At 35.2% G+C, this 23,522-nt stretch overlaps 3 protein-coding genes across 3 annotated transcripts; all 3 read right to left on the reverse strand.

Annotated features, from left to right (window-relative positions):
* Positions 1-1,583: 1,583 nt before the first annotated feature.
* LOC139096771 (hemicentin-1-like) lies at positions 1,584-11,704 on the reverse strand. The gene is made up of 13 exons (XM_070648521.1): positions 11,543-11,704; positions 11,365-11,484; positions 9,991-10,998; positions 9,787-9,931; positions 9,371-9,638; positions 8,468-8,858; positions 7,291-8,115; positions 5,731-6,715; positions 5,470-5,667; positions 3,807-4,851; positions 3,532-3,747; positions 2,868-2,961; positions 1,584-2,812 (listed from the first exon to the last, which is right to left on the reverse strand). Exons 1-13 carry the CDS (start codon positions 11,670-11,672, stop codon positions 1,623-1,625), a joined length of 6,615 nt encoding a protein of 2,204 aa, XP_070504622.1. The 5' UTR covers positions 11,673-11,704; the 3' UTR covers positions 1,584-1,622.
* Positions 11,705-12,998: 1,294 nt separating this feature from the next.
* LOC139096769 (thrombospondin-2-like) lies at positions 12,999-14,147 on the reverse strand. The gene is made up of 2 exons (XM_070648519.1): positions 14,105-14,147; positions 12,999-13,804 (listed from the first exon to the last, which is right to left on the reverse strand). Exons 1-2 carry the CDS (start codon positions 14,145-14,147, stop codon positions 12,999-13,001), a joined length of 849 nt encoding a protein of 282 aa, XP_070504620.1.
* A 731-nt stretch (positions 14,148-14,878) lies between these two features.
* Positions 14,879-22,620, reverse strand: LOC139096770 (hemicentin-2-like). Its single transcript, XM_070648520.1, has 11 exons — positions 22,554-22,620; positions 22,026-22,145; positions 20,745-21,755; positions 20,283-20,427; positions 19,743-20,007; positions 19,210-19,606; positions 18,037-18,861; positions 16,533-17,517; positions 15,943-16,143; positions 14,937-15,792; positions 14,879-14,887 (listed from the first exon to the last, which is right to left on the reverse strand). Exons 1-11 carry the CDS (start codon positions 22,618-22,620, stop codon positions 14,879-14,881), a joined length of 4,881 nt encoding a protein of 1,626 aa, XP_070504621.1.
* Between the last annotated feature and the right edge of the window lie 902 nt (positions 22,621-23,522).

Genomic DNA, 23,522 nt, shown 5'->3' on the forward strand with positions numbered 1-23,522 from the left:
TTAACGGAAGTACTGAATTTTATTAGAACAAATGCATTCATTTAATGGTCCAGTTGAGTTAAAAGACGCGGTATCAAATCATCAGCAATGGCAATTGGCAAAATTGAAACAATAAAAATTCTCGCATTTCCCTCAAAAAAAGCCAATGAAATGAGTCATGAAAAGTCAGGCAGATTGGAATGCTTTCGCCGATATCGTACATCCCATCGTGATATCGATGGTACTTAATTCAAATTAAATTCCATATCAAATCTACACATACATGCACAGTATGATGGGAAATCAATTCAGCAATTGCTTTTTGGCTGCTGAGCGACGGTGCGATGATATAAAAAAAACCATCTCATGAATTTTATTGAGCTAATTTTGTGCTTGATTTGAGCTCAAACAAAAAATTTTTTTGAGGTAGACGAATTGAGGTAATTTTACGATGGATGATCTTTCAACGTTGAAACAAAAAAATGTCGTAAAAATATTTTGGAGTATTTATGATTTTTTTTGTAGATTACTGGATTAGCTGGTTGACTTTGATGTTTGTTACAATTTTATAGTACTAATAAAGAATGTTCCGTCACGGAACTTTTAAGGTTCCGCTAATCCTCTTTTATTAATTTCAAATGGAAGCTGACTATTTTTATCGTCTATGGATATTTTTGACTAATGCTTAAATTATGGTAAACAAATATTTACAATAAATTTAGAGGGATTATCAAATTTTCGCAAAATATCAGGACATTTTGAAGGATTTTCGGTTCACAAAAAGGCAATAAGAGAAACCGAATGCAAAATTAAGCACAAGTCTACAAAATCGTTCTACATATGTGATTTTATGCTGCATTTACCTTAACAACTATGTACCAACCTCGCCTTCTTGCAATGTAGACCGTTAATCCAAGCCAAATAGAGGAGCATAATCGAATGAGGATCATTCGCAAGAGGAATCTGAAGAGGAAAGACCACATTGACCTAGTAAGCATCCGCCCTTAAATGCATGCTAAGAGCCTTAAGGAGTATGAAATTCTGCAAAATACTGCAAAATAGTCGAACAATTAAGTATTTAAAAAAAAAATTGCAAAATACTGAAAAAAATTGGAAAGAATTCCGATTTTGTCAATTTATAATCCAGGTACTAAATGTAATGAAAAATGTTTACTTTGATTCCATTCACATTCCATCTTCTTTTTCTACATCTACAAAATTAGTTCTACTTTTTTGCGATTATTAGATCAAGTATATTTGTTTGATGTTTTTGGTCACCCTGTCATGAAGTATAAAATTTTAAGGTCAATTCTCTTAGAAATAAAAAAGTAGAATTTCAGAATTCGTGTCGTTATACATCGTATCGCTGGAACTACGGGTGTAGTCCAAAAGCGTCCCTGACTGGAGACCTTCTGTATTATCAGAGCTAGAAATCGATTCAGGTTTTGTATGGAAAATTTGATTTGAGTCGACTTCGAGTTCTACATATTCATTATTATAGGTTATTTTCATAAAATAGAATTTTGGAAACAGTATGAACCGCAATCGTAAATTATTAAATGAGGAAAATTACCTTTTTTTGATAATTTTAAAATTTTATTGACTTAAATAAAGCTAAGCATTGAGGTCCTAAATTAAGTTAATCAAATCTCACGACATACATATGATCCAAATGTATTGATGCACATTTCATTATCCTTACATAATTTCCTTTTGTTACACTCTTGACACTCATCAATGTCAACGCATTCACTGTTTAAATTAAGTTTAAAGCCTTTTGTACATTTAATTGATCTACTTTTATGCTGTGGCAAAATAAGTCTTTGTTGTCTGTTATTAATAGCTTCTTTAGTCTCATCTTCGTCACATGCTGCAACTTCACAACTTCTTTTTTCTTGCGGAAGTCCAATACATCCGTTACCACCAAAATTTGGCTCAGGATTATTACAATCTCTAACTCGATACTGTGTACCTTGTTGTCCATACACAGCCGAACATGCAGACCAATCAGACCATTTACTCCATGCTCCATCAATTGGACATAACTTTATATCCTTGCATCCTCGTTTCACTATATTAGTTCCTACACATTTAGAACCTCCATGTTGGGGTGCTGGTGAGTCACATTTTCTAGTTTTTGTTTGGACTGGAACTCTTTCATGCTCATAATAACAAGGAGGACATATGTTCCAAGACGACCAAGCACTCCAACCACCATTAATTGGACATGCTTTAATATTACATTCTTGTTCCTCAATTTCATTTCCTTGACATTCGAGACCTCCATGTGCTGGAACTGGAGAATCACAAAATCTAGTTCTGTTCTGCTTAGGCTTTACTGGATTTAATGAATCATAACATGACGGGCATTGACTCCAATCAGACCAAGAACTCCATCCACCATCTATTGGACATGCGTCAATTCCACATTCACGTTCTTGTGCTCGATCACCTAAACAGTTAATTCCACCATGAGCAGGTTCAGGTGAATCGCAAGTTCTACTTCTGTGCTGCTTTGGTTGCTCAGAATACAAAGGATCATAGCATGTAGGACATAAACTCCAATCTGTCCATGGACTAAAGCCACCATTTATTGGACATGGAAAGTCATTACATTTTCTAACTTCCAGAGTGCCTTCAGTACAGTTATAAGACGGAATTTCATCAAGAAGTATACAAATTCGTGTACGAAACTCAGTTCCATTAGTGCCGCATGGTTCACTGCATTTTGACCAATCTGACCAAGCTGTGTGCTGGATTGGAATATCAATTTTAATGTTAAAGCTTTTTTGTATCTGTCCAAATCTGTTAAAACTTGTGCATGTGAACTTTCCTGTAAGAAACAAAAGTGTTAAGCTATTGGTATTATTTATTGGCATTTCTGCTACCTTCGCTGTTTCTATTTGCATAGTTGATTCTTAGCACTTGATCGTCGGATGTCAAATAGCGTGCACTGTTGAATTCGGTTATGTTCTTTGAGTTCTAAATTGGGAATTATAAGAATTAATAAGTTAATACAGTGGCGGGCAACCTGTGGGTCGCGACACACTATTGTGCCTTTTGCATCATGGGAAATACAAATGTAATGTCTCAACCGAATAGTTTTGTAGCGTACACAAGCTTTCTATACTTCCCTTGGTTGGAATCTACAAAGGAAAAGCGAAGAAGTGCTCTAAGAGCAACATGGCGTAGGACGGCAATGAAGGAATGCCAGTCAGATGTCATAACTGCGAATTTATACAAGCTTTGTGATTCAACCATCAATAAAATCAGATGAAAAGCATTTTGTAGCAACGTAGGCTCCAAGTCAGAGCATGGTTCCAGTAAGTAAGTAAGATGCTTTCTACGACTTCAATTGATGCTTATCACCATGGTGTGCCGCGAAAAATAAAAGGTTGCTAACCACTGCAGTAGGGCTTCCAGAATTCCCGTTTCCTTAAGATTTCGGAAATTGGGAACAGGAACGGGAATTCCCGGGAATATTCCCAGTTTTTGGAAACCCTACACTGCAGTAATATTCATAAAAAATTGAAATTTATATCCAATACTTACAAATGACCAGTAGATTTCTGGCTTAGGAAATCCATTAACTTTGCATTCTAATGCCACTTTGTGATGTAGCTTCACTGTTAAGTCCTCATCAGATCCATCATTTTCAATAAATTCAGGTGGATAATAAACATTTAAAAAGAAGAATTTTTGGGTAAATCCAACAGTATTGTTTGCATAACATTGGTAAATTGAGTTCTTCTCAACTGATTGAACTGTCTGCAATATGATCAAAATAGGTTATGTCATAGTAAGTTCCAATAATATTTTAGACATACCAAGTGACTTGATTCCTCATCTAATAACATTCTTCCATTGGCAGATCCAAAATCATTTACTTTAATCCAATGAATTTTAGCCTTTGGTGATGCTTCAATGGAGCATTCTAAAGTTACGTCCGTACCTCGAATTACTTCAATAGTTTCAACATTTTCAGGAACTATAACTTCATCCGATGAGTCAGAAGTCTTTGGTGATGCAACGAGTCTTGGTGGTGCAAGGATAAGTACATCATATGTCAGTTCCATTGTTCCTATTTCATTCTTACCAACACATGTGTAATTTCCAGTAAGCCATGCTAAGGTCTCTGGGATATTAAGGATCTTTCCATCATTAACAATCTTCAAAGTCTCATTATCAAAAATTTGAGTTCCATCCTTAAACCAAGTTATTTCTGGAACTGGATATCCATCATACATGCACGACAGTTGTAATGGCAAATGCTCCAAAATATTGTGTACAGTTTCATTTGGCATGTCTTTATCCTCAATGTATGGTTCTTGGTTGTAAACAGTATCGACAGACTTTTCATCATGTCCTAATGCATTCAAGGCATTGCAGAAGAACTTTTTCATATGCAAATTGTCTTTGTTATTCTTAATCATCAGATCAAGCTGTACAGACTTCTTATCCAGTTTTGTAAGCTTCGAGTAATGGTTTAGGCTGGAAATATTCAAGTCAAATGGATCCGAAAAGCTTGTTCCATTTTCATCAAAATACAAAAAGTTGTCACCAGTTCCATTGAAGACTTCAGTCATTTTTACTTTAGATGTTGTCGATAAACTACTTCCGTCCAGTATCCAAGAAATTACTGGCAGAGGAAATCCTGTAGTAATGCAACTAAATGTCACAAATTCATCATCTTTTTCAGTCTTTTCTTGTTCAAATGCATCCAAAATTTGTACAGGCTCATTAAGAGTGAAATCAAATTGGATGTTATGCTTGCCGTATTTATTTCTGGCTAGACATCGATAATTGCCTTCATCAGATAGATCTACGCTGTCAATAATGAGGAAATTCTCGATTTCATCTTCCAATAGTTCTCTAGAAAATTGAATTTTTAGGTGAAAAATTTGAATTTAAGTAATTTAATACACGAAAGACAAGGAGCATGTTCATGAGTACCCGATGAGATATGCCTTAAAAATTGAGTGTCGTAACATTTTAGTTATTCAGATCATTAAGATCCATAGCTGAGCTAGGACGATTCACGGCTTATGATTGTTTAACGAGTGAGGTTAGACCAGACCACTGTACTCAGTAAACCGACCTACAGTTTATAATGGATTCAGACACTTTCAACACTCCTTTGATGACGCTATTATCACTATCGATCGGCACTCATTGAAATATTGCCACCATGGCGACGACTTGGTAGTTTACTTAGAACCAAGTGGCAGCCACTACAAAAGGAGACTGTGGCTGCATTTCACTGCATATGATTCGAAAAAAGACAGAAAAAGTTCTTCCTGCCGAGTCTCGAACCCATGACCGCTTGGGCATGACAATAATTAGGTACCGAAGTACGAAACCATTCGGCCACCGAGCCACTTTTAGACTACAGTCACAAAATTGAGAATGCTTAATTAAATTAATTGACTATACTCATGAACATGCTCACTTAGGGAGGATTCTCACAATATATTAGTTAATTCTACTTACTTTCCTTTATACCAACTAAATAAAGGCTCAGGATTTCCAATTATCGGACATTTTATCGTCACAGTTTCACCTGAATTGCCATAAACATTGTGTGTTACTTTATCTGGTTCCTCAACATGTGGACCAGATAATATATCAACTTTGAAATATTTCTTGACTTTTCCGTTCCTATTTTCAGCTAAACATGAGTACACGTCACTAAAAAAAGTTAATCCAGCTTCAAAAATCATCATCAACTCATTTAAAAGTATTAATCCTCACCTGTGGAACTGCTGCAAATTATTAACTGACAGGATCTCTCCTCTTCCAATTAAATTGCGTCCTCGTCTCCATTCAACATTTGGCACTGGATATCCATCAACAGTGCAATTTAGAACTAAATTTTCTCCTTTCCAGAATGACTTCTGATCAATTTCGGCATCATTTTCGTCAAAATCAGCAATTGTGCTGTTTAAGTTCCAACTAGCTAAGACCACTGGTGGAGACATGACAGTAACTGCGTATGTGAAATTTGTACTATTTTTTGTGTAGTAAGCAGAACAAGTCCAAAGACCGGAATATGACTTCTTTGTATTGTAAATGATCAACTTCTTGTGAACTTGCTTTAAATCAGGAACTTTAGCTGGAGATCCATTAAGAGTCCATTTTATGACACTGTAATCCTCAACTGGACATAACAGCTCTAAGTCATCACCTTCACGAATTGTGATATTTGTTTGTAGTTCCTTAGCCAGTGAATGTAATTTTGGCATAAATACAACTTCCAGGTAAAAATGACGTTCGTCAGTTCCTTCAGAATTTTCAGCAATGCAAGATATTTTGCCATTTTTAGAATCAGAATCTAAATTTAAGAAGTTGTCACTGCTGAGCAGTTCCATATTATTCAACTTCCATTTATAATTTGGTTCCGGAATTCCATCAGCCAAGCAAGTCAAGCTTCTTGTTTGATTTGAATAAAGTGTGATGTTGTCAAAATTGGATGTGATTACAGGCTTCTGGACCACTGTGACATAAAATATTTTCTCTTCGGATCCAACTTCATTGTCTGCATAGCAATGATAACTTCCAGCATCTGAGACTGTAACTGATTCAATTATTAATGTTGACTTATTTGAGATTTCTGTATTGTTTTTAACAAATTTAATTTGAGGAACTGGATATCCAGATGCATCACACGATAGTTTGAGTTGAGTGTTGAGTTCGGCTTTGATTGATTCTTCATCTGGGGATAAAAATCGTGGAAATGCTAAAAAAAGAAATGAATTTTTAGTTGAGATGACAAAAGGAATTCCGTACTTAGATCAGGGAGGAGAAGGGTGAGTTAAGGACCACCTTATTCCTCTAAAACTTTCTAGCTAAGCTACTGACTTTGATGCTAGAAATCTGTATGTAGTTCTATGAAAAAGCGTCCCGAATAGTGCAAGTTGGTTAATCGATCTTAAATCTGGCATAAGTTTGTCGAGACTTTGGCATAATATCGAAGAGAATCAAAGTAACTCGGACGTGATGCTGACGAGACTCTGGCATGATGCCGACGAGGCATTTTCATGATGAAGGCCAGAATCTGGCGTCAATTTGAAGAAAATCTGACATGATTTCGGCGAGACTGGCATCATTTTGACGGAATCTGGCATGATGTCAGCCAGAATCTGGCATGAATTCGGTGAGACATGATGCCCGATTTAAACCAAATCCAACACCAAGTCTGAGTCACGCCTTCCTAAGACCGGATATTGGTTCAATTAACTGACTTGTACCATCCGGACGTATTCAAAGAAAGGAGATTAAAAGGCTTAAACGACCTCACTATTTCAAACTTACTCTTTACTTTAAGGACGAAATCTACAGTAAAACTTCCATAAGCATTAACTCCTTTACATTTGTATAATCCGCTATCGTTAGGCTCAGCAATAAATTTCAAGAAATCTTCACTTGCATTGTACTTGTCACTTCCCTCAATTCGCTTAGAATCAATGTACCAAGATATTTCTGGGGATGGCTTTCCAATAAGCTCACATGGAAAATTGACTTCCTTTCCTTCAACAACTATGAATTCTGAGTTAGTTTCTCTAATACTTTTTGGTATGAAGTTGACATCCACTTGAACTGATCTATTGGCCGCACGAACTACATTTTCAATAACACATTCATATTGTCCTTCGTCACTTAAAGATGCATTGATGATCTTAAGCATTGAGTCATTGGATACTTCCTGATTATCTTTGAGCCAAGATATTCTAAGTGGCGGTTCTCCTGATCCTACACATTCAATAACCACATCATCTCCTTCAAGTATATTCAACTTTTCATTAATCTCTGCTTCATGTTCACCTTTGACCAGAATTTTATCGACTTTAGAAGCTTTTTGAACTTTAACTTCGATTGAAGCTTGGTCCATGCCTAATGCATTCGTAATCTGACATTCAAAACTGCCTGCGTCAAACTCATCTGTGTTGTTAATGATGATGAAAGTGTTAAAGTAGTCTTCCTTCTCATTTTGACCAAATTGGACTTCGTAGCTTCTTGAGTTATTAAATGTCCAGGAATGATTTGCTATCGGCAGGCAATTTTTACATTCACAAAATATTTTTGCATTTTCTGTTTCATTTACCACAACATTTTTGACAGGCGTGATTTTTGGAGATTCTAGGAATTATAATCAATTAGAATTAGGGTTCGGTAAAGAACTGCAGGCTTGAAATTCTGCAATTTTGAGGTGCAGGCCTGCCGTTTTCGTCTGTGCTTTATAGTTTGTCCAAGACTGCAGGCCTACATATTTTATCAGCTGGCATGCAATTTTGGACAAACATTAATTTTAAGCCAGTGGTGCACAACCTTTTCGTTCTCACGGCACATCCCCGTGGTAAGCTTGGACTGAAACCACACATGACATAAGGTTCCTAGCATTTCCATGAATTTATGGCAGCACACTCTAGTGTACTGCGACACTCAGGTTGCTGACCACTGCCTGAAACCAGTAAAAAATTGCAAAAATTACCTTTTGGTGTCAGAGAAATTGTAAAATTTCTATTGACTTTTCCCAGTTCATTTTCTACTTCACACTCATAACTTCCTTCATCCTTTTCAAAAGCTTCTTGTATTTCAAAAAGGCTGTTTTTTCCATCAATTAAAACTGCTTTAGTTGAGTTAGTTCCTTTAAACATCCACTTAACTGATCTTTTTGAAGGATTTTCGGTTGTTGTACAATCAAGTCTAACTTTAGATCCATAAGTAATGGCATTTTTAGAATTATTAGTCAGAAACATTGGTGCATAATTTATGTTTAATGTTATTGAGCTTTCAGTTGTGAAGTCACTACAGATTGCTTGACATTTGATGACTTTATTGTTGTCTTTGGCAATTGCAACGAATGAAAATGGATGTCCATCCTTAAATAAAATAAAGAGCCAAAATTTAGGAACTTAAGGTGAGTTAGGAATTCAATTAATGCAAATTAGTGGAATGCATTAAATCCCAGGATTGACCTCAAGCCAGAGGTCGAAGTCAAATTGAGATGGACATAGTTCGATAAGAACCGATTGAAATTTGTATGAAATGTTATACTTCACAAGAAACAGCAGAAAAATATTCCATCCAAATTTTAATCAGTTTCGCGAACAGACAAGGAGCATGAGTATGTGTACAGTATTGAGCATACCCAATTATATTGATTGAGTATACTCATGAGCAGTGGTGAGCAACCTGTGTGCCACCAAAACCTTTTCGAAATGTATCGAACCGTATGTCATGTACGGTTTTGGTTTACGTTTACCACCTAGTGTGTTGCGAAAAATAAGAGGTTGCCCAGCACTGCTCTTGAGCATGCTCATTGTCTGTTTAGGCTTTTTAGCAAACTCGAGTCTACTTCAACCTCTTTAAAAAGCCATAAAACAAATCTTACATTTTGCAAAACATTTCCATCTTTGTCAATCCATGAATACTCAATTTCCTGTCCTTTGATTATGCCATTAAGTTGACATGTTAGCTCATAACTTGAATCTTCAATCATCTTACTGGATGAGCTAGTTAATATTAATTTCGGTATTTTTGTGACTTCAACACGAACTTGTTGAGTTTTATTTCCAACTTGGTTGACTGCAACGCACTTGTAAGTGCCACTTTTTTCGTGGCTGATGTTTGGAATTTTAAGGATGAGCATTTTGTTGTGGCTGGAATTAAGTTAAAATGTCAATATTTGAGAATAAAAGACAAATTCAGCAATCAGGTGCGATCAAGGCAACTGCACGTCTTACTGTTGATACGGTGACATAGCAGTGCCAAACAGAACACGCTGTGCAATTCGGGTAAGCTACTTACATCGAATAATGACTTTCTATTATTTTCCCATTAAATGTCCATGATATATTGACTGGAACTAAGGATTCGACGTTGCATTGCAATTCTAAATTTTGTTTTTCATAAAATTCCAATTTTTCAGCTATGATTTCAACTTCAGGTGCAGCTATAAAGAAGAAAGAGCTTTTTTAAGGAATTTAGGATATAAAAGTCCAGATTACTTACGTCCAGCATCTTCATACAAAATAGAGGATATAGTTCTTGATATTTTATGATTGTTTCTATCTTCTCCTTCCAGATATAATTTAAATGGATTTTTTGGCAGCTTAAATGGACTTGATACATAAAGTTCCTCATTTTGCTTAATTAAATTAATTACAATTTCTGTAGCGCTTTCGTTTAGATCCATTGGAGCAACCAGCAATGACACATTCGACAATTTATCAATTCCTGATGAATCCTCAACAAAAATTGATAAAATATTGTCAACATCACTAATTGGTTGAGGAACTGTTTCTGATTTATCATCAACAACATCTGTACTGAATCCATAGTCAAATTTTAGATCACTTTTTACACTAATAGTAACAAAATCATCTGCAGCACTAAATTCCCATGTGCCTTTCATCGGATACTCGAATGTCATGATTTTTATTCCATCCATTGTAAACTGTTCCTTAGGCCGAACAATTGACTTCATTGGATTTTTAATTTCATAACTTTGATCCTTTCCAGCTGTGGTTATTTTAAGTTCCGTTACTGTATCATCAATATCAAAATAAATATTAATGCTTTGACCATTTTCAGACTTGAATGTCCTTAACATTTTATGGTCAGACTGGATATCCTTTCTAATTGATTTCAAAATATCATCAAAGTTGTTTGCTTGAAAATCATAAGTCAATCCATTGACAAGATTAGTTATATTGGTAAACACATTGTACCTGTCATCCTCAAGACTACGCTGATCACAGCTATCCGATATCAAGACATTGACGACAATTTGCTTTTTCATTATAATTGTTGAGATATTTTCAAAAAGCTCAAAATCATTAGCTGGTGCATCAGTAAATAAATAGACGATTGAATTTGGAAGTGCTGCATCTATACCAACTGCTAATGCAGACAATGCATTTTCTGGACAATCGAAATTTGCACTTGAAACTACTTGAACATTTTTTAATTCCTGAATAATTTCAGTCACATTTTTAGTAATAAATGGCGCGCTTACGTCTAGGAATGAAGAGAGAAAGGAATGAGAATATGAGAATATGCTTTGCTCTAATGAGTAAGATGTTGATAAGAATATATTGGATTAGAGGTCGCATCCGTACGTGTAATTAGAGTACACGACACATGGAGCAATTATAATCAATTAGCAATAAAGGTCGGTCAAAAGCTGCAGACCTGCTTAACTTGCAATTTAGATGCACAGTCCTGCAGTTTTTGGCTGAATCTTATAGTCCGTCCAAAGCTGCAAGTCTGAATTTTATGTCTACAGGCTTGCAATTTTGGACAGTCCTTATATCTTATAGTCCATCCAAGACTTCATCTTATTTCTACAGGTCTGCAGTTTTGGACGGTCCTTAAATAACATACCCGGATCACTGAAGCTCACTAAAATATAATTGACTATTCTATGTCTGTCTTGTGATGAAAAGTCTTTCGCAATATCTTGAGCGCCTTTTTTAAATTCATCCAATTTATCCTGCATGGATCCTGAAAAGCAAATTTTTTTAGGAAATTGTTAAATGATAAAATTGTATTTAACGTCTACCCGAGGTATCGAAAATAAATACGAGACTTTTCTGATCAAAATCATACTCGGTTTTATAGCTTGACACTGCTAGGACACTAAAAGACACTATTGACAATACAAACACACCAAATAGTTTTGAAGTAATCATTTTTGATCTTGCATCTAATTCATCTAACTGTAGATTCAATTCTTAAAATAAAAATAACACTTAAAAATACAACAATAAAAAATTCGAACGATTCAACTGTCTCGACTTAAAGTTATAAACTGATTGCATTCAACGAATCATGATACTTATTCTTAGAGGAGAAGTTAAAAATCTCTGAGAGTTGATGAGTTATTAATCATAGTTTGATTCGCGAATCATTTGTGGATCTCTTTCTTAAAAATTCAGGGGTATGTTCCTTAGAATTAATCATAGATGCTAATTTGACGAAGACAAACAGAGTGAGTTGAATAAAAGCGTGTAAAATAGGCACCTATCTCATGCAAAACCGTGCAATTTCTTATCTTCACGTTGCATGACCCAGGGTACATCAATACAACGTACCTAGCCACAATTCGTGTGACGCGAAATCACACAAACCGAGTTGGCAAACAGCGAAAAAGCATCCGAATCCAACTAGACTATCCCTGGGATTGAACTCGGGTCGTTAGAACGGGAGTCCGACGCTCCAACCACTTGACCATTGCCGCTTTTTCGCTGCTTACTGATAAGTGAGATTTGAACCTGGAAATCTGAAGTTCACATCAAATTTTGTGACCTTGCCAATTGAGCTATCAAGACACTTTAGCTTAATGTTGCTTTGTTGACCAACTTATAATAAAATACCCACAGAAACAGATCAATTGAAGAACAAGTCCACATATTTTGTTTACTTTTTAAAAAATTGCTGATAACGCTTGGGAAAATACGCTACAAAAATCACAATAATGTGATTACGTGAATTGCACCACTGAATAATCTCTCGGAATCACCTAAACAAGTAGAAATTTTGAGAGATTCTTTTTATTAATCAGCATTATAATTTATTAACTTCAAATTAATCTACACTTCTTGATAATGGTTATTTGCAAATTTCTATGACTAATTGTTGCTTTATCAGAACGTCTGGCTGTACAACTTTGTATTATATTTATTATTTAATATTATTAACATTTTAACATATAGAGCTACTTGATCTACACATATTGAATTGTTGTCATCACGACGCTAAGACGGTACGACCTACCGCACTTACTAATACCAAGTGCCTGTTGGAAATGACTTAAATCACCCCGAGTGGAACAGACTGCGAATAGTCGATCTGAAGTCTAGTTGTAAACTTGACATTCTATGACAAGTTCCACATACGTCAAGTTCACTACAAGACTAATCGCAGCTTGTTCCACTCGGGCACCAATCCCGTCGACGTGATGACAACATCTCAATATGTGACGATCATACTTAAACTAAGCATTTTATATTAAGCAACTAATTATATCTCTCACATCGCCTCCTGTCTGAATTATATCTCAATCCTTGTCTGCAAGTTCTTTGTGGTCTTGCCTGTCTTGATTCTGCATATCGATCAATTTCATCAATATTGACTTCCGGTTTCTGTTCTGAATTTTTCATATAAACATTAATTACTAAGCCATTTTTGGCTGAACTTTCAGTTTCATAGTCTCTTGTAGTTGATTCCTCACATGCTGCATTCATGCAGTATTTTGTTTCATAGTAATGGCCAGAGCATGACTTTCCATTATGTGTAGGTTCTGGATTGTTACAATATCTATAACGAACTTGAATACCTCTTTCACATGTCGTACTACATGCTGACCAGTCAGTCCAGTCACTCCATCCACCATCAATATTGCAAACATTTATTTCACATTCACGTTCCTCAACATCATTTCCACGACAATGAACGCCACCATATGAAGGAGTTGGTGAGTCACAGCTTCTTGTCCTTCTTTGTATTGGCTTATCACTATCCAGCACATCATAACATGATGGACATTCACTCCAAACTGACCATGAATTCCAACCGCCATTAATTGGACATGGAAACTCGTTACATGATTTCCTTTGAATAGTTTCACCAGAACAATTGTAAGAAGTTGATGCATCCTCTAAAATGCAGGATCTTTTACGGTATTGGATTCCACCGGAACCACAAGGAATATTACATTCTGACCATTTTGACCACGGTGTATATTGAATTGGTATTTCAATCTTGACATGGAAGGTCTTTTGGATTTGTCCAATGTGATTGAATGCTGTGCATGTGTACTGTCCTAAAAGGGAATGAGATTATTAGAGTTAGGATTAGTGAGAAGTTTAAGAAATGCTGCCGAACAGCACAACACGGCATTTTAAAATCATAATTATGAGTCGAATTCAGCCGTTCCAGTCAGAGTTGCAAAACAGGTGTCTGTGACAGGCTTCTTTCAAAACTGTACAAATTATCATGAATTTGTACGGTTTTTGTTTGTCACAGGCATCTGTTTTGCAACTCTGGTTCCAGTACTGTCCAGGTCACTATATGTCTTGCCGTTAATACGACGACGTAGCGTTGCTCTAGCGCTTCAATGTACTCGCTAGGGTACCGTTATGCGTCTTGCGTCGACGATAAGACATGTAGGTGGCTTGAGAGCAACGTTATGTTCATTTATTCAGGGTTATTTTACCTTGATGGTTCCTATTGGCATCAGTGACTCTTAATGTCTGATTATTAACCGACAAAAAGTATTTATTCTCATTATTCAGATCACTTGAATTCTAAAATAGTAAATTGAGTTAATAGCTTCAAATATCAAATCAGTAAGAAAAATTTGCAACTTACATAAGTCCAATGTACATTAGCATCAGGAGATGCTGTTACTTTACATTCGAGGTTAAAAGCGTGATGAAGCTTAACAGTTAGATATTCATCTGATTCTCCATTTTCTGGTAATTTTGGAGGATATTGGACATTTATATGGAATATCTTTTGTGTATATCCAACGGAATTGTTAGCATAGCACATGTAGTAGGTCGAATCTTCAACTTCAGTAAGACTCTGGAAAATTATTAATAAATTTATTAATAATGTCAATTTGGATAAGAATTTAGGGTTCGGCCAAGAACTGCCGGCCTGCATTTCTTGCATTCCAGATGCTTGACCTTGTTGTTTGTTCAAGATTGCAGACCAGCAGTTTGGGATAAACTTTATAGGCATTTAACTTGACTTACCAATACGGTGACATCTTCATCCACCAACGAACTTTCCATCGACATTTCATAATCATCAAGCTTAAGCCAATGAATTTTAGGTCTTGGTGATGCTTCTACTAAACATTCCAGCCTAACATCATTTCCTCTTGTAACATTTATTGTTTCTATTTTTCCATAACTCATATCAATAATCGGTGATCTCGATGTCCTTACAGGTTCTGTGATTTTTGGAGGTGACAATATGACGACATTAAAGATAATTTCAAGCTTGCCATCGACATTTTCAGCTAAACATTTATAAGATCCAGAGTCCCACATAAGAGTTTCTGATAAGGTAAGAATCCTACGATTGTCAATGAACTTGATTGTTTCATTATTATAAATCTCATGGCCATCCTTAAACCATTTGACTTGAGGTTTTGGATATCCTTCAACTAAACAATGCAATTCCATTGGCATATGCTCGAGGATTTCTACATCCTTTTGTTTAATCATGTTTTCCTTTTCAATGTATGGCTTCTGTGTGACATTTATGTTGACTGACTTTTCATCCCTTCCAAGTGCATTAAATGTGTAGCAATTAAATTGTCTCTGGTGTAATAAATCCTTTGGATTCTTATAAATCATATCAAGCTTTAACGTCTTTGAATCGATCTTAGTAAGCATTGAATAATATTTTTCACTTGACGTGCTTAATTTAAATGGATCCAAAAAGTTGATTCCATTTCCAAATTTATCAAAATACACGACATTGCCTGTTAAGTTGGTAAATACTTCATCAATTTTAACTCGAGATGTTGTTGTGTAAATATGTCCATTAAATGTCCATGATACAATTGGAAGTGGATTTGCACGGACTGTACAGCTTAATTTTACTGATTTATCATCTTTGGATATTCTCTCTTCTTCAACAGCTCTTAATATCTGAGCAGGTTCATATACATCGAGGATATAGTTGATTTTCGCAGATCCTAATTCATTCCTGCCTATGCATGTATATTTGCCTTGATCTGATAATTTTATCTTGTCTATTACCAAATGATCATCCACAGCATCTTCAATTAATTCACTGCAAAAATAGTACATCATTTAATAATTGAATAAAGCAGTGCTGTCCAAACCTAGTTGGTAAGCTTTAACCCGGCATTCGGTTCATGACATTTCCATACACATAGTTTGGACAGCACTGGCATAAATTATTAATTCCAATTTATCTTACTTGTCAACAAGCCAAATAAATAAAGGCTTTGGATTTCCGTGTATAGAACTGCATCTCAAAATCTCTGTGTCATCAATGTAGCTGAGAAATTTAGTTTGTATATCTACCGACTTATCAACGTATGGGGCAGAACGTACATCAACTTTGAAATACTTTAATATAACACCTTGTGTATTTTCAGCCGAGCATGTGTAGATGTCACTGTAAAAAAAATATTAAGGTTAGGGTTTGTCGAATAATGCAGACGCTGCAGCCTTGGACGAGGTAGTGCAGTGGTGGGCAGCCTGTTATTTTTCATGGTCCACACTAGTGACATTTCCAACAACTTTTGGCGACACACACACTTATGTGTCACGTCACATAGGTTGTCCACCACTGAACTATAAGATTCAGCTTAGAACTGCAGGCCTGCAGCCTCGGACGAACTATAAGGTACAGCCAAAAACTTCAAACCAATGCATCTAAAATGTAGGAAATGCTGTGCTTGTGGTTCTTGGCCGAACCTTAATTAAAGATGTCGTTCTCGTGTAACGTAGGATGTGAAAGACCCAGAATTGGAACTAGAAAATACAAATGAATTTAAAGTTTACCTGTGATGGAACTGCAACTTATTAATTGAAAGAACCTCTCCTCTGCCAATCAAATCGATTCCTTTACGCCACTCAACATTTGGTAATGGACTTCCATCAACTGTACAGTTCATTGTTAAGTTATCTTCCATTTTGAAATGTCTTTCATCCAAATTAATTTTGTTATTTTCAAAGTCACTGATGTTCTTATTGAAATTCCAACTTGCAAGGACTTTTGGTGCTGCAAGAACTTTGACATTGAATGAAAATGTTTTGTTGCCTTCAGTATTTGATGCTAAGCATGTCCATAAACCGCTGAATGATCTTTCTACGTTGAAGATGATTAATTTTTTGTCAGCCTTCTTGAAATCAGCTGCTTTTAAGGCAGTGTCATTGAAGGTCCAGTCAATAATGTTATAATTCTCAAATGGACATAACAGATCTAAGTCATATCCTTCACGAATTGTAATATTTGTTTGTAAATCCTTTGCAATTGGAAGTAAATTTGGGATATTTATAGTTTCAAGGTAAAAGTGCTTCTCGTCATTTCCTTCAGAATTTTCAGCAATACACGAGACTTTTCCGCTATTTTGTGTCGAACTTAATGTCAGTAGCTCATTAGTACTGAGTATATCCACATCATTATACTTCCATTTGATTGATGGTTCAGGAAGTCCAACAGCACCGCATGAAATTTCTTCAGTTTGATTCGTATAAAGTGTGATATTTGGAAGACATGTTGTAATCATTGGCTTCTTCACGACATAAACATAAAATATTTTCTCGTCAGTTCCAACTTCATTTTCCGCAATACAGTGATAATTTCCAGCATCTGATGGAGTTACTGATTTTATTAATAAAGGCGATGTATTTATCAGTTCTGTATTATTTAGGAGGAATTTGATGGATGGCTGTGGATATGCAGTTGCATCACATGGAAGTTCTAGGAATGTATTGTTCTCAACTTTGACGATTTCATCGCTGGATTTGAAAATTCGTGGGAATGCTGAAAATAATAGGAATTTATTAAAAATGTTAATACTAATAATTGTAATTTTTGGAGGATGCAGGCTGGATCATCCAGCATTATGAGCTGGAGGCAATTCGATAAATGATCTTGTGTCCCACACCCTTTAGACCTACAGGTTAAAGTGGGATCCGAACCATTTACAAGCTCTGCACATTGCAAGGACACGACTATATCATAAGAATTTATGTTCCTTGCAATGTATCAAATTATAATTCAAATGAGCAAGATTCTTAAGGAAAAATATCCAGAAACTAATATATCTTAGTGGATATACCTAATACTTGAGACACATCATATGCTAGAGACTGTAAAACTGCAGCCAACACAGCAACTGAGTCAAGCTTTGTAATGAGAACAGTAAAAATTAAACAAATGCTTCAAGAATTTGACATGACCTGAAATCGAACTCAAGACCCTTAGCGCATAAGTCCAAAGCTCTATCATTTAGTCCACTGAAGCCATTTAACCGCAAATATTAATCATAACTTTACTTACTCTTGACAATCCCAGAAAATTCAACCGATGCATTTCCAAATGCATTAACTCCAACACACCCATAGATTCCACTATCATCAGGTCCAGCTACAAAATTCAAAGTTTTTCCAACAATCTCAAACTTATCATTTGCTTCAATTAGTTTGGAATTAAACTGCCAAGTAATTTCTGGATCAGGTTTTCCAATAAGGTTGCAATCTAAAGTGACTTTCTTTTTCTCAACAACTGTAAATGCAGTTTCAACATCCTTTTCTCTTCTAGGCGGGAAGTTCACGTCAAGATGAACAGTTTTTCTCACAGCACCAAGTAAATTTGTTGCTTCACATTCAAAATCACCTTCATCAGTGATTGCAACATTCGGAATATTTAAAATTGATTTCCCGCCTTTATTCCAGGATATTTCAGGAATCGGCAAACCGTCTGCAACACATTCAATTGTCATGTTTTCTCCTTCTAATATTTCAAAGCTTTCTTTGATTTCAATTTCGATATCACTTTTGAGTAGAATTTTTTCAATTTTTGGAGGCTTTTGGATTTGTAGCTCAATTTTTAGAGTATCTTGGCCTAACTCATTTTCTAATGTACATTTAAAAAATGGAGAATCTTCTATTGAAACCTCATCAACTTTAACAAATGTTTTATAATAATCCTTTTCTTCATCCTTAATAGTTTCCATTAAATAGCTTCTGGTTTCAGTGCTTTTTGTCTCAACATACCAAACAGCGTGTGTGATGGGCAGACAGTCGTTGCATTCGCAATAAAATTCAACACTTTCTGTTACATTTTTAACAATGACTTTGCTCGCTGTTGTTATTTTTGGTATTCCTGGAAATATATGTATTTTAGAATATTAAAATTACGGTTCTAACAACAGATGTGGATACCTGCAGTTTTGGGTTGCACTTTATATTTCGTAACAGAGTATGGCCGTCTCAAAATCGAGTTCTTCGACATTAGATTGTCGAAAAAATTCGAACATTTCAAACTCAACTTATTTTAAAATACAAATTTCCGTTACGAAGAAAAATAAAAGTAACGGTCAAAAAAAATTTGAATATTAACGACAAAAAATATTTTTTTGAAAAAAATTAACGGTCGTTTTTGAGAAAGCCACACTCTGGTTCGTCCAAGGCTTGCAATTTTGGACGAACCCTTTTAAGTTTCAAGACTCACCTTTTGGACCTAGAGTAACATTGAAGTTTCGTTTTACTTCCCCAACTGTGTTACTAACTGCACATTCATATTCACCGGCATTGTTTCCAGAAAGCTTTTCTATTTTCAATGTTCCTTCATTTTGTCCATCAATCAACTTCTTTTCTGTTGAGTCTTTTCCTTTGAAGAACCATTTTACTGGATTTTTTGATGGCTTTTCAACTGTTGTGCAGTCAAAACTTACACTGGATCCATACTTGAGATTGTTAAGCGATGATTCGTCTTTTAAGAATCTTGGTGAGTAATCCACATCTAATATTAAGGAATCTTCAAGTTCAAATGCTTTGCATTTTGCTTTACATTTTACAAGTTGTTTGTCTTGTTCTAGTTTGGCTGTGAATGTGTAGGTTTGGCCACTCTAAAGGATTTAAATTATTACTTAATTGTTCATAATATTATTCGACATCCCTAATAGGCAAGGAGACAGCTTTTTGGTACCAGTGTGTTATTGCTGTATCATAAAAGCATGCTCTCTGCCTGAATATTGTCCTTACCTTCTGTAGAACATTATCATCTTTGTCAACCCAGCTATAGTCAATAATCTGTCCTTTAGTGTCATCAAGCTGGCAAGTTAATGTGTAACTAGAATTCTCAACCATCTTAGCTGATGAACTGATTATTTTAATATTTGGTGCAGCCAGAACATCAATTTTAATCTCTTGTGTTTCGCAATTCACTTTGTTGATAGTTACGCATTTATAGACACCACTGTCCTTGAGTTTGGCATTTTTAATGTTGAGTTTAAGCTCATTGCTTTCACTAAAATGTAAAAAAAATTAAAATTTCAATTCTGAAGATTTACAAGAAATATTGTTAGGCAAGGTCAGACGCCACCAGATAGAAGGTTCAACCACGAAGCATTTAAGGCTCCGCTAAACCTCTTTAATACTCCGTTTGGCGTTTGTAAGATAGCTTTCATTTGATGATAATGAAAGAGGTTTAGCGGATTCTTAAAAGATTCATGGCAGATCCTTCTTCATCTGTGTCGCTCTTTGGGCAATAGTCCCTGACCCTTTATTGACCGTTTTAATTACCTTGATTCAATCTTTTCCAAAATTTTTCCATTTAATGTCCATCCAATTTCAACGGGAATCTGTGATTTCACAATACATGATAGCTCAATACTGCCAGTTTCAAAAGCTTGAACTTTATCAGCCTTAATGCTCAACTCAGGAGCGCCTGTAAATAAAAATTGAAAAGAATATTTAGCAAAATAGGAATTGGTGTCGTTTGCTTATTACGTAAGGCTTTTATTGGTAGGGGAGATTCTAAGGGTTCCCGATGTCCTAGTAGTATCGGGCCTGGTCTCGAGAATTTGTTGAATCCTAAACTTCAGCTAATTAGCCATGGATCACACTTGATCTGTACTACCGCCGAATTTAGTTAGTAAGTAAGTGAGACTTCGGGAAACCTTACAAGGGCCGGACGTTTAATACAAAAAGTTAATTTTTCGTGCTACATAATAACTGAACGACCTCAAATATCTAAAAACTTACTTCCAGATGTTGCTACAATCGGAGACGGAAATGCTCTTTCAATAACATTTCCATCCGAATCAGGTCCATTTAATTTGATTGTGAATGTTTGATTTGGTACATCAAATGGATCTGATGCAAAAATATTGCCCTTCTGGTGTTTTAAAGGAACATTAATTGTAGTTGAGGTTTCAGATGAACTTAATGGCACAGTCACTATTTCTACACTTGATAGTTCCTTAACTTGTGCCATGTTTGAAACGGAAATAGATAAAATATTTTTGAAACCAGACAGAGGCTGAAGATTTGTTTGTGATAATGAGTCAGCGGGTTTCAAGCTAAATCCAAAATTGAATTTTAAGCTGCTCATGCCACTAATTACGATGGTATACGCTGAACTTGCATATGTCACAATTCGCCATTTTCCTTGCTTTGGACTTTTTACTGTTGATAACTTTAAACTTCCTAAAGAGAGTTCTGAGCTTCCAGTCACCAAATTATTCGATGGATCGTAAATAGACAGGGTTGGACTTGATCCTATTACACTGACTTTAAGCTGTTCAAGGCTTATATCAACATCAAAATTAATGTTTTTAGTCTCAGCTGATTCAGTTTTAATGGTCTTTAAAACTACAAAATTAGGACTTAAGTCTTCCTTAATTGGCATAAAGACACTCTTCACGTTACTCCTTTCAATTTCGTAGACTTGTCCACCACTAACACGACTAATTTTAAAATACACCTGATACTTTTCGGTATGCTTTTCACCACAATCGCCAGTCAACAAAAAATTGACAGTGATTTGCTTCTTCCTTATCAAATCCTCAACTTCACTTAAGAGATGAAGATCAGCGGCACTAGCATCGGTGAAAACATAAACAATTGAATTTGGAAGTGCTGCAGTTAATCCTTTCTTCAATCCAAGCATTGCCATTTCTGCACATCCATGACCGTATTTACTTTGGATTCCAATTTGTTTAATATTATTTAATGCGTCATCCTTATTTCTGGTAATAACTGCTTCATCCACATCTAAAATAAAATAAGTCAAATTTAATGAGATTTTTGGGACTTTCAAGATTAATCATTAAAGTATTATACATTGTCTTATCAGTTCATAATTAATGCAAAAAGAAGACAATGTTATTATCAGTAAATACTTAATTGTTGTGCATATTTTGGTACTCAAAATATACATTTCTAAAAGTAATATTGATTGGAGATGACTAAATGTGTTTTTTTGAATTTTAATTGCACGTGACGCTGGGAAATTTATGAATATAGCATGAAGGTAATACTTACTAGGATTGTTGAAAGCAACCAAGATATAGTTATAGATGGGACTCTCAGCTTTAGCTGCCATTTCTTGAACAATTTCTTGAGCACTTGACTTAACTTGTTCCAGTTCCGAACCCATTGATCCTTTTTGAGAGGAAAAAAAAATTAAGTCAATAAATGCATTGCAAAATAGTCCCGGCAAACGGTGTAGAAATAGCCGAAGATCCGAATTCAGGCAAAGATCCATGAAATCCAGCTTCAGACCAGAGTTAAGTCAATCTGTGATCGGGTTTTTGGTCATTTCTACGCTATGTGCTTTTTGGGTAATTTGTAATCACTTAAAATCACTCAAATTTGCCATTTAGTTTCCAATTTAATTGTTTTATGCTCATTTAAAGCATGTTAAGCCGAAAAAATTGCCAAAAAAATTTTTATACATTGGTCCCCCCTCAAGTACACTTAAGCCTTTGTGTTCAATCCATAGCTAGAAATCGACTCAAATTTTTTTATGGAAAAGTCAACTTCGAGCTCTAGTTTGATCTTTTTCTTTACCTGTAGTATCAAAAGCCATCACCAAACTTTTTTGATCAGGTCTTGGTTGATCACTTGAAAAATCCATTTTTTTGCTTGGCGGTTTATTGATACACGTGGTTCCAATGTCACATTTACAAAAATGTGCTATTAAAATTACTATGAGAAGTAAAGGTATTTTTCTCTGTGTCATGCTTATGGACACTAATAACACTTATCAATAACGAGTATAATAAATAAAAAAAATATGATTTTCTTAAATTTATTAAATTATTTTGAGACTGATGCTTTCAAATGCACGACTTTAACTGAGAGAATCAATTAAATTTGACTAGTCTTTTATATTGAGCTTAACTCCTTATCGTGCATTAATACATTTTGATAATGCGTATAATGAGTATTTTTTATTTATTCATTAGTATTAAATTAATGAAATTATTTAGATTTTGATAAGGTCATCAATCTCAAATTCTAGTTAAAATATTGTATATGTTATACATGGAAGCAATTCAAAGTAAACATGATTCGATGAGCTGGATAAGTTATTAGATGACCTGTGGAAGCTAACTATGGCTTTCTAATCTGACTCTCTAGATGGTAAGAGATGGACAAAAGAGCTCGTAGGCGACCAAAGAACTGGAATTAGAAATTGGCAAGTGGAAGCCAGAGATAAAGTCAACATCAGGCAACATCTATGCGAGGTCATAGATCACAATTGGTCTGGCCGTACACAGTGAAGAAGAAGTAATAATATGTTACACAGAAGAAACGCGTGAATCCTTAAAGTCCATTAAGAATATATTCTTATTACTAAAAACTGATATGCTGTTAACAATCATTAGAAATCCTCAACAAGGTAATTGATTTTACCAGATACTCGGAATTTTTTTTACTGATCCATAAAACGTTGCTGTAAAATTAATAGGAATCCTTAGAAATTTTAAAATATTTCAATCAAGATTACCACGTGTTTCTAAAATAGATGTAGTT

The sequence above is a fragment of the Chironomus tepperi genome, unplaced genomic scaffold (genome assembly GCF_022539635.2).
Source record: "Chironomus tepperi strain 1889 unplaced genomic scaffold, CSIRO-AGI_Ctep_v1 contig_401, whole genome shotgun sequence".
Lineage (NCBI taxonomy): Eukaryota > Metazoa > Arthropoda > Insecta > Diptera > Chironomidae > Chironomus > Chironomus tepperi.

Bases quoted from the DNA above. Each gene is read 5' to 3' on its own strand.
- LOC139096771 (XM_070648521.1), bottom strand. From the start codon at position 11,672: ATGATTACTTCAAAACTATTTGGTGTGTTTGTATTGTCAATAGTGTCT. The intron at 6,716-7,290 runs GTAAGTTTGAAA...TTCTTTTTTTAG, and splicing joins TTTCGTCCTTAAAGTAAAGA to CATTTCCACGATTTTTATCC. The intron at 4,852-5,469 runs GTAAGTAGAATT...TCAATTTTCTAG, and splicing joins TTTAGTTGGTATAAAGGAAA to AGAACTATTGGAAGATGAAA.
- LOC139096770 (XM_070648520.1), bottom strand. From the start codon at position 22,620: ATGGATTTTTCAAGTGATCAACCAAGACCTGATCAAAAAAGTTTGGTG. The intron at 17,518-18,036 runs GTAAGTAAAGTT...TATTATTTTCAG, and splicing joins ATTTTCTGGGATTGTCAAGA to CATTCCCACGAATTTTCAAA. The intron at 15,793-15,942 runs GTAAGATAAATT...CTATTTTTGCAG, and splicing joins TTTATTTGGCTTGTTGACAA to TGAATTAATTGAAGATGCTG.
- LOC139096769 (XM_070648519.1), bottom strand. From the start codon at position 14,147: ATGTCTTATCGTCGACGCAAGACGCATAACGGTACCCTAGCGA. The intron at 13,805-14,104 runs GTACATTGAAGC...ATTCCCTTTTAG, and splicing joins GCATAACGGTACCCTAGCGA to GACAGTACACATGCACAGCA.